A 16,197-nucleotide genomic window follows, 5' to 3' on the forward strand; every position below is an offset into this window, starting at 1 on the left:
CTTCAATCTGGTCTTTGCTCTCATATTTCAATGAAAACTTTTGTTTTTCTAAGGCTGCCAACAGTATCTGAATTGTGCAATATTGATCTTTGGCCAGCCTTGACTCTCTTGCTTTGTATGCTGTTGGCACCTTTTGGACACTGTCCTGTCTTCTCGTTCCCAAGCATCCCCTCCCTGAAGCACCCTCCCTTCCCCCAGCACACCCCTCCCCCAGCACATCCCCTCCTCTCTTTTCCCTTGGCTTTCATGATGCTTTGTTCCACCAGTTATCTTCTTATGGATTTAAAATTTCCTTCTCAGTGTCTCCTTGACTGGATCATCCATGTTTCACCTTCTAACCATGGGCATCCCCAGACATTTCCTCCTGACCCTTCACATCTTTATCTATATTCTCTTTCTAGTGGAACTCATCAGCTCTGATGGCTTCCATTCTCATCTCACTGATGGCGACGCTCTGATTTTTACACATCCAAGCCCAGTCTCTCTGAAGAGCTGCAGCCCAACACCATCAACCACCTGCTAAGCATAGGTCCAGGATATCCCATTGGTCACTCAGACTCAACCTGTCCACAACAGACCTCAGCTCTCCCAGACTTGCATGTTTGGGAGGACCTGAATTCAAATCTCACTGCAGACACTCACTAGCTGTGTAACCCTAGGCAAGTCACTTAATCCCAATTGCCTTAAAACATCTGGGGCCATCTCCAGTCATCCATCTTGGTCCAATGACCATATCTATATAGCCATTGGACCCAGATGGCTCTGGAGCAGAGAGTGAGGTTGATGACCTTGCACAGCTCTGCCTCACTTCAATCTAATTCAACGTAAGTCATGACATCACCCAAATGTCACCGTCCTCTCTGAGAACTGAAGGACAGACAACAACCTCATCTGGTCAAGGTGATTTTTATGTCCGTATTGGTCACAATTAAACATGAATAAGATAAGGAACATTTATTTACATTCAAACTGGTGTGTTCTTTGGATTTCTGTGACTTCATGAAGATCAGAAAATTCACTTTGCCAATTGTCTATTTCCACTCAACAGGTTGTCATTATCTTTCAAAAGATAGGTGTTTCCACTATAAACACAAGCTCCATTCATTTTAATTTTTACAAATCAGTCCCAAAGTAACTGAATGTGTTACTCTAAAGTGAAATCCCTTTTTGGCTTTAGGGATGGAGTGTTTGCTGAACCTGGAGTCAGGAAGTCCCCAGCATCACCTCCTTCCTCCATCATTTATGAGCTGTTTGATCTCCTGCAAGTCTCTTGCCTTGTGTGAGCCTCAGTGTTTTCATCTGTAAGCTGGAGATCATAGTGCCTGCAGTCTCTACATCAGAGAGTTATGGTGAGGCTCAAAGGAGAAAGGGCAGGTCGAGGAACTTGCAGATTTCAAAATGCTCTGAAAATACCAGTTATTGTTATTTCTGTAAATGAACTGTGAAAACAATGTATTTTAAGATGAAATAAGTCAGAGTTCATGGTTGAAGCAGGCTGGTGGCAGAGGATTTGAGGAGGAACCATACCAGACTGGAACTCTAGACTAGCCAAAGGAAAATGCCCCAAGCAGCAAAACTCACAGAAGAATGTGCTGAAATCATCTTCTAACCAAGAATGGCTTGGAAGGTCAGAAGGAGGGAGCTGCTGTGCTGATACAGGAGTCGGGCCCAACCCCACAGTCACCCTGACACAGATCCAGTCTCAGGAAGTCCTCACCAGAGAAGGAGACCCCCAGAGCCTCTGAATCAGCTGAAGCACCAGTGTCATCTGGAACTAAGCTCACAGTCTGGTGAGTGGGCTGAGCCCTGGGCAGAGGAGAGAATACAGGGGTCTATGCTGGTGCTAAGGCAGAACTTGGATTTTACACCCCTACTGAGAACCAGGTGGTAGGCTCAAGTAGCAGTGGCCCAGGTGGGGGAGGGGCACAGGCTCGTCGGAGCCAACAACCACAACACAAAGCTAGTTGATTAGCAAGTTGGTCTGGGGTCATCTAGGACCAGGAAACAGGCCAGGCGAGGGAAGAACCTGATTCTCCTTAAATTGTACCACCTGGGACTTTGTTGTTGTTGTTGTTGTTTTGGTGAGGCAGTTGGGGTTAAGTGACTTGCCTAGGGTCACACAGCTAGTAAGTGATAAGTGTCTGAGACTGGATTTGAACTCAGGCCCTCCTGAATCCAGGGCTGGTGCTCTATCCACTGTGTCACCTAGCTGCCCCAACCTGGGACTTCTTAAGCTTGGGATACTGCAGCCTGGAAACAGTGCCCCACTTTAAGGAGCTAAAAGTCAAGTAAAAGAAAGGCAAGATGAGCCAACAGAGAAAGGTGAGGACCATAGAAAGTTTCTTCAGTAACAAAGAAGACCAAGGGGAACCCTCAGAGGAAGATGTCAACATCAGGGCCCCTATATCTAAAGTTTCCAAGAAAAATACGAATTGGTCTCAGGCCATAGAGATGCTCAAAAAGGACTTTGAAGATAAAGTTAGAGAGGTAGAGGAAAAAATGGAAAGAGAAATGAGGGTGATGCAGGAAAGACATGAGAAAAAGTCAACAGCTTGAAAAGTCAAATGGAAAAGGAGGTACAAAAGCTCTCTGATGAAAATAATTGCCTAAGAATTAGGATTCAACAAATGGAAGCCAGTGACTTTTTGAGAAACCAAGACACAATAAAGCAAATCCAAATGAATAAAAAAAAATAGAGGGCAATGTGAAATATCTTCTGGGAAAAACTGCTGACCTGGAAAATAGGTCCAGGAGAGATCATTTGAAAATTATTGGTCTACCTGAAAACCATGATCAAGGAAAGAGCTTAGACACCATCTTCCAAGATATTCTTAGGGGGGGTGGCTAGGTGGCGCAGTGGATAAAGCACCGGCCCTGGATTCAGGAGTACCTGAGTTCAAATCCGGCCTCAGACACTTGACACTTACTAGCTGTGTGACCCTGGGGAAGTCACTTAACCCCCATTGTCCCGTGTAAAAAAAAAACCAACAACAAACCAAGATATTCTCAGGGAAAATTGCCCTGAAATTCTAGAAGAAGAAGCTAAAATAGAAATTGAAAGAATCCACTGATCACCTTCAGAAAGAGATCCCAAAAAGAAAAGTCCTAGGAATATTATAGCCAAATTCCAGAGCTCTCAGGTCAAGGAGAAAATATTGCAAACTGCCAAAAAGAAAGAATTCAAGTGCTGTGCAGCCCCAGTCAGGATAGCACAGGATCTAGCAGCTTCTACATTAAAGGACCAGAGAGCATGGAATATGATATTCCAAAGGGCAAAGGAAATGGGATTACAACTAAGAATCACCTACCCAGCAAAACTCATCATTATCTTTCAGCAGAAAAAATGGGACTTTAATGAAAAAGAAGACTTTCAGATATTTGTGATGAAAAGACCTGAACTGAATGACAAATTTGACTTTCAAATACAAGACCCTAGAGAACCATAAAATAAATTGGAGCTGGGGGACATAACCTGGGGTCGTACAGTGGGCGACTGTCTTGTGTCTGAGGCCGGGTTTTGGCTGGGATCTCCTTGGGTCCAGGTGTCCACTGTGTCACTTAGCTAGATGATAAAATCTTTGGGGTTAAATTGAGGGGTGAAGGCAATTCACTGGGGGAGGGGGAAGAGCAGAAGTGAAGTCCTACATGAAAGTAACAGGAAAAAGTTTATGGAGTGGGGGAAGAGATGGAAGAGGAGCAGGGAAGTAAATTAATTTTATACTCATCAGAAAAGGTTCAAAGATCTTAAACTCACCAGAGCTGCCTCAAGGAGGGACTAACACACACACACACACACACACACACACACACACACACACACACACACACCCAACTGGGTGGAGTAATCTATTTAATCTGGGCGGTAAATGAGCCTAGCACTCATCAAAATTGGCTCAAAGACCTCAATCTCATTAGAATTGGCTCAAGGAGGGAATAATGTACACACTCAATTGGGTAGAGTAATCTCTATAACCCTGTAGGAAATTAGGAGGGGAAGGGGATAAAGAGAGAGGGGCAAAAGAAGGAAGGGCAGAGTGGGGGAGGGGACAGACAGAAGCAAATCCCTTTTGAAGAGTGATAGGATGAAAGAAGATGGATAATAGAATAAATATTATGGGAAGGGAATAGTATGGAAGGGAAACAGTTAACAATAGTAATCATGAAAAAGAGAAAAGGGGGAAAATTGTACAAAAAATATTTATAGTAGCTCTTGGTGGAGGCTAAGAATTTAGAATCAAGGGAATGTCCATCAATTGAGGAATGATGGAAAAAGCTGTGTTATATGATTGTAGTGGAATGGTCTTGTGCTACAGGAAATGACGAATAGGATGATCCCTGAAAAACCTTGAAAGACTAATGAACATCGATGTATAGTGAAGTGAGCAGAGCTGAGAGGACATTGTGCATAGTGACAGCAGTATTGTTCAATGAGCAATTGTGAATGACTTAACTACTCTCAGCAGTGCAATGATCCAAGACAATCCCAAGGAACTAATGAGGAAGCTTACTATGCACCCCTATAGAAAGAACTGATAAAAAGAACACTTGTGGATTGTACATATATAACCTGGTTGCGATCTTGTAGAGGGGGGAGGAAAAAAAATTTGGAACTCTAAATCTTATGAAGATGAATGTTGAAAACTACCCTTACATGTAAATGGAAAATAAAATAAATGTTTGTTGCTAAACAAACAAACAAAAATACAAACTGAAGAGGAAATAAAATCCTTAACCCCCCCCCCCAATGATGAAATAAGTCATCCTAATCACTAAGGGTTCTTTTTTTAAAAAAAAGAAAAGACAGCTGCTACCCATGGTTCATTCTTTCATAGATGGTATGTAGCAGAAGTCTCCATCTGGCAGCTCCAGAGTTCCTGAGGTCATGGATTAGAGGGGAAGAGCCTTAGGCATCTTCTCCTCCCTCCCTCATTTTGCAGATAAGGAATTGAGGCCCAGAGAAGTAAAAGTGATTGGCCTAGGGGGTTGGGAGTCCAGGAAGTTTGTGGCACAGCTGGGATTTGAACCCAGGCCCTTGGATTCCCTATCAGGGTGTGCCAATGCCTCCTAAATAGGGGAGGGGGCACCTAGATCTCCTGAGCATGGCCTACAGCTTTGGGTGGAGGGTCTCCAAGTTGGTTGTCACTGTGACATCTCCCACTCCACAGTTTAATGGGATAACAGCAGAGGAGCAGGCACAGCTGGAAGCAGTGTGGCAGTGCACTTAGCACAGTGCTTAGCACATAGGAGGGACTTCATCTATGCTCAGAGGTTTCCCACCTAAGGTCCTCAAAGGGAGGGACTGTTTGGGTCTGGCTTTGGTGTTCATGGCACATACATGGTGCTTAATAAATGCTTCTGGATGAATTGATTGTTTCTAGTTGCTGATCTGCCCCTAATTAGCTGTGGACATCACACGACCCACCTAACACTCTCTGTTAAGAGATGACCAGGATGACCTGCTTTCGAATTCCGATTCAGACGGTCACTTCTGAGACTCAGTTTCTAGCTTCCTCATCTGTAAACTCTGTGTGTTGGGGGTGGGGCGGGGATCTGCGGTGGATGGTCCCTGAGGTCCCTTGCAGCTCTAACCTGCCACGCCAGGGAATTTCTAAAGCAGCCCTACCTTTCCATGGTTCTGAAGCTGAGACCCCATGACTCATGCTCAGGAAAAGCTTTCCAAACGGGCCCAGTGTTTTTTGGCTCCTCTCATGTAAATGAGAGACCCGAGATTTTTCCTTGTCACAGAATCACAGCACGTCCGAGTTGGAATGAAGCTGCCCACCCAGCCGTGAGGCGTCAGGCGCCTGGTTCTCAAGGACCCCTCTTGGGCTTGAACTCCTTTACCTGTCTTTGCCAGTTTCCTGCTTGAAGAGATCGTCGAAGTGGAGCATCTTGTGACGCGTGATCATGAAGACTTTTAAGCGAGGGAGGACCTGATTCATCAGTTGGAGGTGGTTGTAGACCAGCCCTTTGCCATCCCTCCGCATGTAGCTGCTGGGCCCCCAGAAGATGAACACTGTCCCTTGGCTCACGTTTAAGAGCTCCTGTCGCTTGTGGAGAATTCTCTGGATGCTGGAGTGGGCGATGACTCGGAGGCTTGTTTTGTTGCCCACGTCCCCACCGTAGCCGCGGGTAGGCGCGTCATTCATGCGGATCACGCACTCGGTCTGGTCAATGCGCTCTCCCTGCCGGCTCCCCAGAAGGTGCCCTGAGCTTGTCACCAGGGCACAGTCTTTGCAGTGCATCTTCAGGGACTGTAAAGCATGAGAGAAACAAACGGAGACTGTTAATGGGAGGAACAGGGGTCATCCCCAGCAGAGAGGGGGCACTGTCCTGGGTGCCCACGCGCTGAGGGAGGCTGGGGTTCCATTCAGTGTTGTTCTATAAATATTGATTAGGTGCCAGGGTTGGGCTTGGAAACATTTAACAACCAGATTTCCCGGGGGAAAAATGTATGCAGGACACACTTCATTTTTAACCGGCATCATTACCATTTTCTCCAACATTTTCTTAAATCTAAAGAATCAATAAGATAATAACTTGAGCCTTGATTTGTAGCATTTGTCAGTTTCCAAAATACAAATGCTCACCCTAAAGATCTAGCAATTGTCTCTGATGAGCAGATGGGATCTGGCTCTAGCACCCATCCCCCCTTTCTTCCCCTATTAGTATTTTATTTTTTCCAATTACATATAAAGATAGTTTTCAACATTCATTTTTGTAAGATTTTGCATTCCAATTTTTTCTCTTACCCTCCCCCCTCTCAAAGACAGCAAGCAATCTGATATAGGTTATACATTACATTCATGTTAAACATATTTCCACATTAGTCATGTTGTGAGAATAGAATCACAACAAAAGGAAAAAACCCAAGAAGAAACAACTAAAAAACAACAACATAAGTGAATATAGTCTGCTTTAATCTGCATTCAGATTTCATCATTCTTTTTGTGGATGTGGAGAGCATTTTCTTTCATGAGACTTTTGGCATTGTCTCCTATCATTTTATTGCTGGGAAGAGCTAAGCCTGTCACAGTTGATCATCACACAATGTTGTTGATACTGTGCATAATGTTCTCTTGGTTCTGTTCATTTCACTCAGCATCAATTCATGTCTTTCCAGTTTTTTTTCTGAAATTTACCTGCTCATCATTTCTTACAGCATGATAGTATTCCATTACGTTCAAATCCACAACTTGTTTAGTCATTCCCCAATTGATGGCCACCCCTTCAATTTCCATTTATTTGACACCACAAAAAGAGCAGATAAAAATATTTTTGTACATGTGGGTCCTTTCCCCTTTTTAAATGATCTTTTTGGGATATAGACCTAGTAGTGGTATTGTTGGGTCAAAAGGTATGCCTTTTGGGCATGGTTCCAAATTGTTTTCTGGAATGGTTGGATCAGCTCACAACTTAACCAACAGTGCACTAGTGTTCCAATTTTGCCACATCTTCTCCAACATTTTCCATTTTTGTCATATTAGCCAATCGGATAGATGTGAGGCAGTACTTTAAAGTAGCTTTAATTTCCATTTCTCTATTCAGTAGTGATTGAGAACATTTTTCATATGGCTGTATTTAACTTTAATTTCTTCATCTGAAAACTTCCCATTCATATCTTTTGACCATTTCTCAACTGAGGAATGATTTATATTCTTATATATTTAATTCAGTTCTCTATATATTTTGGAAATGAGGCCTTTATCAGAAACACTGGCTGTAAAAATTGTTTCCCAGCTTTCTGCTTTCCTTATAACCTTGGTTGGCTTGGTTTTGTTTGTAATACACCCTTTTTAAGTGCCTACTATGTGCAAGGTACACAATGTGTGTCAGAGTGGCTGGAGAGCTATCCTCAAAGCCAGAAAAAAAAAAAACACCCTGGATTCAAGTTCTGCTTTTTACATGTTCTGTCTCTGGTCACCCTCTGCTAGTCTTCCACATCTCAGGGAAGCAGGCGACTCAAGGCCTAAAAGTTTCAGAGGATGTGGCATTGGCAGGTGTTTCCTTACACAGGCATTCCTTCTGCCAATGAAACCTCAAGCCTTGTCCCTCTCTTCTGTTCTCCAGATTCATAGCGGGAAGGAACCGCAAAGGCCAACCGCTCCAGGCCTTTCATGTGACAACAGCAGATAGTGTGGCCTACAGTCAGGGGACCGGACTCGGGATACATGGGGTTTGGTAAAGCAGTTCATGACATTCTTGTGGTATAGATGAAGAGATGGCAGGCCAGATGGTCGGTGGCCCAGGGTGATGAATTTAGAAGTTGGCCAGACTCAAATGGGTCAACATTTACTTGGAAGGAAACTCCCAGTGGGGTGCCCCAGGATCTGTGCTTGGTCTGGTGCCATTTTGCACTTCTATCCATGACCTGCTTAGATAAAGGGATGGACGGAAGGCTCATCAAATTTGCAGATGGCACTAAGCTGGGAAAGGCAGTGAACACACTGGATCTCCCAATCTCCATGATCTCTTTGCTGCCTCAAACTCGACAATGACACTATTGACTGACCCCTCCTGGGTTACAGTGATCTTTTCAGCAAGCCCTTCAGTTTTCTTTTCCATTTTATCACCCACATCCCACCCCAAACAGTGAGTGTTCCCCAAAGTTCTGTCTGTCCTGGATTCCCTTCTCTCTCTTCTCCCTCTTGTGGGTTTAAATATCATTGCTATGGAAAGACGTCTCAGTTCTAGGTGTCTGACCCTGGGCATCTTGAGTCTATAAGCTGCAGAGAAAGTTTTGACCTGCTTGACTAGGAGCCATTTTCTCACACAGCAATCACAGGTCCAGTCCCTATGTCTGTTCCTATGTCTGAGCCATGTACTGGGGACAAAAAGACAGGAGCAAAACAATTCCTGCCCTCAAGGTGTTCCTACTCTACTGGGAAAATCCAACATGTAGAAGAGAAATAAAGACAAACATGTACAAAGAAATTGCAGGAGAATGGGGGGAATGTGCTTTTAACTGGGGGAATTGGAACGGCTCGCCAGAGGAGGCACAGGGATGAAATCTTCTGGAGTGCTTTTGTGATCCTACTCCTCACCTGACTTTCAAGGTCTGCAGATTCCAACAAGGCTGGATTCTCACCCTTCAGCTTTCTGGATTGTTTCTTCTAAGGCTTAAGTCACTCAATTCTTAGCTTCTGTTTTCTTATCTATAAAATGGGACTGATAGCACCTAACTCACAGAATAGCCCTGAGCATCAAATGAGAGCTCATGCAGAGTGCTTGGCAGGTCTTTGTGTGCATGTTCTTATTATTACTTTGTTAAGGGTCTGGCACATGGTTTGGGGGCTCAAGAGGTTGGCTGTGTCTGACCAGAAATACTTTGATGAATCAATGAGTTAAATTCCATTTAGGCTTCTTTGATTTTCTGGAGCTAGCTTGTGTGGCTTGATTTTTAAACTTCTGGCCAAGGTAATGACCTCTCTGACCTTGCCCCATCTTCTCCTGCCTCTAGACCTTTGATGTTGCCTTTCCCTTTGCCTGGAACAGTGTGTTCCCACAGCTCTGACAGCTTTTCTGGTTCGAACACTAATCTTCCTCTTTTCAGACCTAGCTCCTGTATCGAGAGGTAGAAGGGATCCCTCTCTTTTGCCTCTCCTATTCCTCTATTTGAAGGCATGATGATTTGTGTTACTTTTTTGTTTATCTAAGCCTGTTATTTCACTTGGTGAAGGGAAATGTGGCCTGGAGTCTTTCTCTACCAATGAAAACTGGCATCTCTCCAAGGTCTGGTCCTAGAACATTTCTTTTTTTGTTTGTTTGTTTGTTTGTTTGTTTTTTTAGTGAGGCAATGGGGGTTAAGTGACTTGCCCAGGGTCACACAGCTAAGTAAGTGTTAAGTGTCTGAGGCCGGATTTGAACTCAGGTACTCCTGACTCCAAGGCCAGTGCTCTATCCACTTCGCCATCTAGCTGCCCCCCTAGAACATTTCTGGGAGCACCAAGAGGCTATGGTTTGCCTGGAGTCACAGAGAAAAGACACAGAAACAGTAGGTCTTGAACCCAAATTTTTCTGGCTCTCTAGCAAGTCCTCTACCCACCACACCATTGCCTTCCACCTTCTTCTGCAGTTATCTTCTCAAATCCAGAGGAAAGCCACTGGTACTTGGGGTGGATTTTCCACAGAGTCATTTGGAAGAGAAGTAGTGCTTTGGATGTGCAATGATGGGATGGATATGATGGATGAGATCCCAGGTTTGTTGGAAAAATGAAAATCTTCCTGAGATTGTAAGCTCCTTGAAGGAAAGGACAACAACTTATTTCATGTTCATGGCTACCCCAGAAGGTAGCACTGTGCTATGCACAAACTGGGCATCTAACCAATGTTTGGAGACTCTAATTTTCTTTTTTTTAAAGTAAGAGGTATTTTTATTTTCTTTTTTTCCAATTACATGTAAAGATAGTTTTCGACAGTCATTTTTGTAAGATTTGAGTTCCAAATTTTTCTCTCTCCCTCCATTCCATCCCCCCTCCTAAGGCCAGCAAGCAATCTGATATAGGTTATACATTGTTGTCATTGTTTGTCCTTTGTTCTTTTTTTTTTTTTGTGAGGCAATGAGGGTTAAGTGACTTGCCCAGGGTTACACAGCTAGTAAGTGTCAAGTGTCCGAGGCTGGATTTGAACTCAGGTCTTCCTGAATCCAGGGCCGGTACTTTATCCACTTCTCCACCTAGCTGCCCCATTTGTCCTTTGTTTTTGAAGAGGACCATGACATCAGGGGGTGATGTTATGACTTGCAGTGAATTGGATTTAAGTGAGGGAGGGCTGTGCAAAGTTACCAGCCTCACTCTCTCCTCCGGAGTCATCTGGGTTCATTGGCAAGATATATATCAGGATGGCTAGAGATGACCCTAGATGTTTGAGGCAATTGGGCTTAAGTGACTTGCCCAGGGTCACACAGTTGCTAAGTCCCAAGTATCTAAGGCCGAATTTGAACTAAGGACCTCCTGACCCCAGGGCCAGTGCTCTCTTCACTGTGCCACTTAGCTTAGGTTATACATTACAATTCTGTTAAACATACTTCCATATCCGTCATGTTGTGAGAGAAGAATCAGAACAAAAGGGGAAAAAACCCACAAGAAAGAAGAAACAAACAAAAAACAATAAAAATAAAAATAGTATGCATCTGGGGGCTCTCATTCTCAAAAGTTTACTGTATAATCTGAGGCGGGACCTTGATGGAGTGGATACAGCTTGGACTCAGAGCCAGGAAGATCTGCATTCATACCCTCTGACTCTGGGTCAGACATTTAATATCATTGTGATTCTGCTAATGCCTTCACTTGAGCTTCCTTGTCTGAGATGGCTGACATGTAGTAGTGGGAGGCAGTTCCTACACCAGAAGTTCTCTCATGAATCATCTTGAACCTTCCATATTTCTATATTACAGCTCTTAGTCCATGTCTGTGATAAGATGCCTTTTCTCCATGCTGAGTGCTGGTTTTGGATTCTAGGCAGCCCCTTTCAAAGCCCAGTTCTCTTCTCCTGAGGGTTAGCCACATCCCTGGGCTATAAGATGAGCACTTTGGGCTAGATGGCGTCTTGGTCCCTTCCAGGTCTAAATCTATGATTCTTTTATTCAGACTAAGTGGGAGATGACATCTAAGCCCTAACATCTTGCACTTGATGTCTTCTTGTGCATTGTACAGCTGGCATGTGTTTGCGTCGGACCCATCATGAGACTAGGATGTGCCATCTGGGTAAATGTGCCCAGAGCCAGGGTCAGAGCTACATCTGGGAATTTTGAGCAATGCTCATTTCAAACATCCTGGCACACAAACAGTTCAATTTTGGAATGCCCAAGTCTGTCAAATCAAACATTTCCTTGTTCAGGTTCAGTGGGAAATATTGTTTACTTGCTGTTTGAAGATAATATAATTAGGGCCTCTGGCCAAGACCAATAAGCCCCAGACTGAATAATGATAGGAAGACTTGGAGCAGACGATTGGGTTGTTTAGGTAATTTTACAAAGTGATGTATGTCAGTAACTCTGCCCTCTTTCCAGGAGGCCACCAGGCTAAGGAGAGAGGCCACCAGCATGGGATGTAGATGAATGGGGCTAGAATAGTAGAACCTTAGACCCTAGAACAGTAGAACCTTAGACAGCAGAGCTTACCAAGTCCAACTTTCCAATTTATGCAAGAACCCAGAAGCCCAGAACCTCAGAACTGAGCACTGAGACCAAGTGGTCCGGTCAGGACCTGGACAGGTCCATTCTGCCAGGTCCCTGACAAAGGACCATGCCGGCTTTGCTTGACTCAGCCCATTCCATTCTTGAAAAGCTCTAAGGATTTGGATTTTTTTTTTTTGCTTATCTTGAGTTAAAGCCTCCCCCATCCATGGCTCCTATTTTGCCCTGTGGTCACAGACAGCAGTTTTGATTCATTTTCCACAAAACAACCATTTGAATAATTGACAAAAACCATCCTGGCTTCTGATGTCTCTACATCTTCCGGTTAAATGACCCTACTTCCTTTAATCCGTTCTTATCCATCACTTCTCCTCCTCATTACCATCCTGGTTAATTTGGAAAGAATTTGTTTTTAAGTTGAAAAGCAGAAGTTCTGCCTATGATCTTATCAGAAATCTAGACTCTATGAAATCATAGCAGGTTGTGATCTGTGATCTGTGTCCACAAACATGACATTTCAAACCCTTGGCATACTGAAGAATCAGGTTCAGTTGACCAAACATTTAAAACAGAGTAGAGAGAGTACTGGACGGTGAGTCTGAATAATAGCGCTTCAAGTCCCACTTACTCACTAACTCCTTGTGTGACCCTGGGTAAGTTTCTTAACCTCTCTTGGTCTCGGCGTCCCAATATGCAACAGCATCTACCTCTCAGAGTTATTGTGAGGCTCAAATATACTTAGCATTGTGCACATAATAACAATAATAGCAAGTGTTTATCTAGCAATTTAGGGTTTGCAAATAGCCTTACATTTATTATCTCATTGAGTCTCACAACAACCCTGGGAGGAAGGGGCTAATATTGGCATAATAGACCATTTTATAGAGGAAATTGAGGTTGAGAGAGGTTGAGGAACTTACTCAAGGTCACACTGGTAGTGAGCATCAGAGGCAGAATTTGAACCCACTTCCTCTGACTAGAGAGTCAGAGCTCTTTCTACTATAGCTACATAATCCACATCCATATCCATATCCATGTCCATGACTATCTATATATATATCTGTGTATATATATATATCATTCATAACCACATTCATATTCATATCTATATCAATCTCTATCTCATCTATATTTTTACCATCTCTCTCTAACTCTATATCTGCATCTATATCTATATAATTTATGTCTATCTATATCTACCCATCCATCCATCCATCCATCCATCCATCCATCCATCCATCCATCCTCTTCCATTAGAATGTAAACTCTCCAGGGACAGAGACTGATTCACTTTTGTTCTTATATCCCCAGCACCTATCCCAATGCTGAGCACACAGTAGGTACTTCATCAATGCTTCTTGATAGATTGGTTGCTGTTGAAACTTGTTGGAGGGTGACTTGCTTGGCCTGTCACTAGAACAAGCACCTACAAGACCATATCCTCTGCCCTCATTGGGCCAATTCAGAGCTGCTCTGGGGGGCTTTCCATTATGCCAGACTGGATCCCCTTACAGAACACTAACATTCCACATTTGGTATTGTCCTCTTCCCTAAGGCTCTTCTGAAGGATTCTGGTTAATTTCAGAGCTGGGCTCTAACTTGAGAGAGACACAGAGATAGAGAGACACAGAGAGAGACTGACAGAGAGACAGAGACAGAAGAAGAGAGAGGGAGGAAGGAAAGAGAGAGGTAGGCGGGAGAAGGGGGGGGAGGAGGGAGGGAGAGAAAGAAGAGGAGAGGAGAGGGAGAGGGAGAGGGAGAGTGAGACAGAGAAGTCTGAGTCCTGCCTTAAGTGCATTTCAGTAAGTAGTGCCAATAAAATGACAATAGCCATGCTAAACATAATGCTACACTTATTTGCCAGCAGAGGAGTAGAGCACATCCTGGAGGATGAGTCACGTCCAGAGAAAAAGGAAATGAATTCCATTTTCTGCATTCAGAGAAACTGATGATGTCTTGGGAGGCTGAATGACTGAAAATTAAACAATTTTGTGGCCCTGTTTCTTGGGTTTTTATATTTTCAGTCTTGCACAGAAAGAAGAAACTGCTTTCTACCCCATATCCTCACTTGTACTATCCTCAGGGGCTTAATGATATGGGTAGAAATATTCAAGCCTTGTTGAGCCAGACTTCCTAATGCAGTAGTTACATGGATTTTCCCTTGAGTGCTCCTAGACATTTGGCTAGGGGGGGGCCCTGCTTGGGAAAGGGATAAGATAGTAATGAGGTTAAAGGAGAAAGAGAGGGTGCTGATAGTAATGCTTAGGAGTGTAACAAACCACCAGCCATCTCTTCAACTGGCCCATCCCCCAAGCCTATACTGCACTTACCTACTTCCCTTAGAAGACCAAAGTCCACAGCTGGATCTCCCCAAGACTCCATTCCTTAGAACTCTTTAGCATCCCTTTTTACTCCCATTCCTCTGTTTTATTCATCATCCGTAGAAGAAAGCTTTCTTTTGCTTCCTAGAGATTGTAGGGTTCCAGCTCCAGCCTTTTAAGGACCTCATTAAGTCCAACCCTCAATTTTTTGAGATGAAGAAATTGAGGCCTGAGGAGATGACAGTCACACAGACAGCAAGTGGTAGGAGTAGGATTTGAACCCGGGCTAAGACTTTAGGTCATTTGTAGGCTTAGGGTCCTTTCAGCTATATTGTGTTGAGTCTCCCATGGTTTTAGGGCCTCTCCCCACGCCCTGCATCTGACTCCCTTCAGTCTTCTCTAGAATCTTATTTCACCAGTCACCCCAACTCTCTTGCACATTTCAATCATTCTCTTATCATAGGCTCCTTCCATCCACCTACCCATCCATCCATCCATCCATTCACCCACCTACCCACCCATCCATCCACCCACCCACTCATCCATCCACCCATCCACCCATCCAGCCAGCCAGCTAGTCAGCCACCCACCAGCATTTTTTAAACACCTTCTATGTTCCAGGCACTCCATTTGCTTCTGGGGATCCAAAAACAAAAGTGGAATCCTTCTGTCTATGAGCATGCTCATTTCTACCAGTTCTGGAAATCTGTTTGTTTATACTTTTGGCCCATGCAGGTTCCATGTCATCTCTCTTTCCTTCATTGATAAACTTTTGGTGAAACTTGTCTGTACGTGTTGCCTCCACTTTCTTCTCCAGCCTTAGTGAGCCAACCTCACCCTTCATCTACAGAAGTGTCATTTCTCTTCTCCAAATCTGCTGGCCTTTTTTGACTTTCCTTCTCCTTGGCCTCTTTGTAGTTGTCTGCCCTTTCATCCTGGGTGTTTTCTGTTCACTCCAATTAGCTCTAGTGACACTGTGTTCCTGCTTCCCCTCTTACATCTCTAATTATTCCTTCTCTGCCTCCTTTACTAGACCCTGAACCTCTTCTCAGCTCCTCAGTGTGCATATTCCCCAGGAGTGTTTTCTCAGTTCCCTCCCTTAAGATCATAGACTTAGAGCTGGAAGAGATCTTAGAGGTCATCTAATACCCACCTTGACTTTTCAGATGATAAAACTAAAGCCCAAAGAGGCTTAGTCACTTGCCTGATGCCACATGGGAAGCAAGTGACAAAGCTGGGACTTGAATCCATTTCCTTTAATGCTAAATCTACAGTACTTTCCCCAAGGCACCATACTGGAGGAGAAGACCAAGTCTTATGGTTCACTGCTGATTTTCTTGCTGTGTGACTTTACTCCAATTCAATAACTACTCTTTAAAAGCTTCATTTTTTCTCATCTGCAAAATGGCTGAATTAGAACTTGGAGTCGGTAAATAGTTAACATTTTAAAATAACCTACTATGCACTTAGCACTAACTATGCTAACCACTGGAGTACAAAGAAAGGCAAAAGATAGTCTCTGCCCTAGAAAAGCTCATGCAAACAACTCTGCATGTTTATATGCAATTTATATGCATGTGAACCACTATGTAAAAACCATGTACAGGATAAGTAGGAAATACTTAACAAAGGAAAGGCACGAGAATAAAGAGGGATTGAGCAAAACTTTGGGCAGAAGATGGGATTTTAACTGAGACTTGGAGAGATATAGAGACTTAGCTCCCAGGAATATTGTAAGGA

At 43.7% G+C, this 16,197-nt stretch overlaps 1 protein-coding gene across 1 annotated transcript in view; it reads right to left on the reverse strand.

Annotated features, from left to right (window-relative positions):
- ST6GALNAC5 (ST6 N-acetylgalactosaminide alpha-2,6-sialyltransferase 5) overlaps positions 1–16,197 on the reverse strand; it is a 235,257-nt gene that overhangs the window by 27,414 nt on the left and 191,646 nt on the right. Inside the window, exon 3 of the mRNA XM_043999504.1 lies at positions 5,845–6,254. Within this exon, the coding sequence (XP_043855439.1) occupies positions 5,845–6,254 (410 nt within the window). The remainder of the gene's footprint in view (positions 1–5,844; positions 6,255–16,197) is intronic.

This window comes from Dromiciops gliroides, chromosome 4 (genome assembly GCF_019393635.1).
Source record: "Dromiciops gliroides isolate mDroGli1 chromosome 4, mDroGli1.pri, whole genome shotgun sequence".
Taxonomy (NCBI): Eukaryota; Metazoa; Chordata; class Mammalia; order Microbiotheria; family Microbiotheriidae; genus Dromiciops; species Dromiciops gliroides.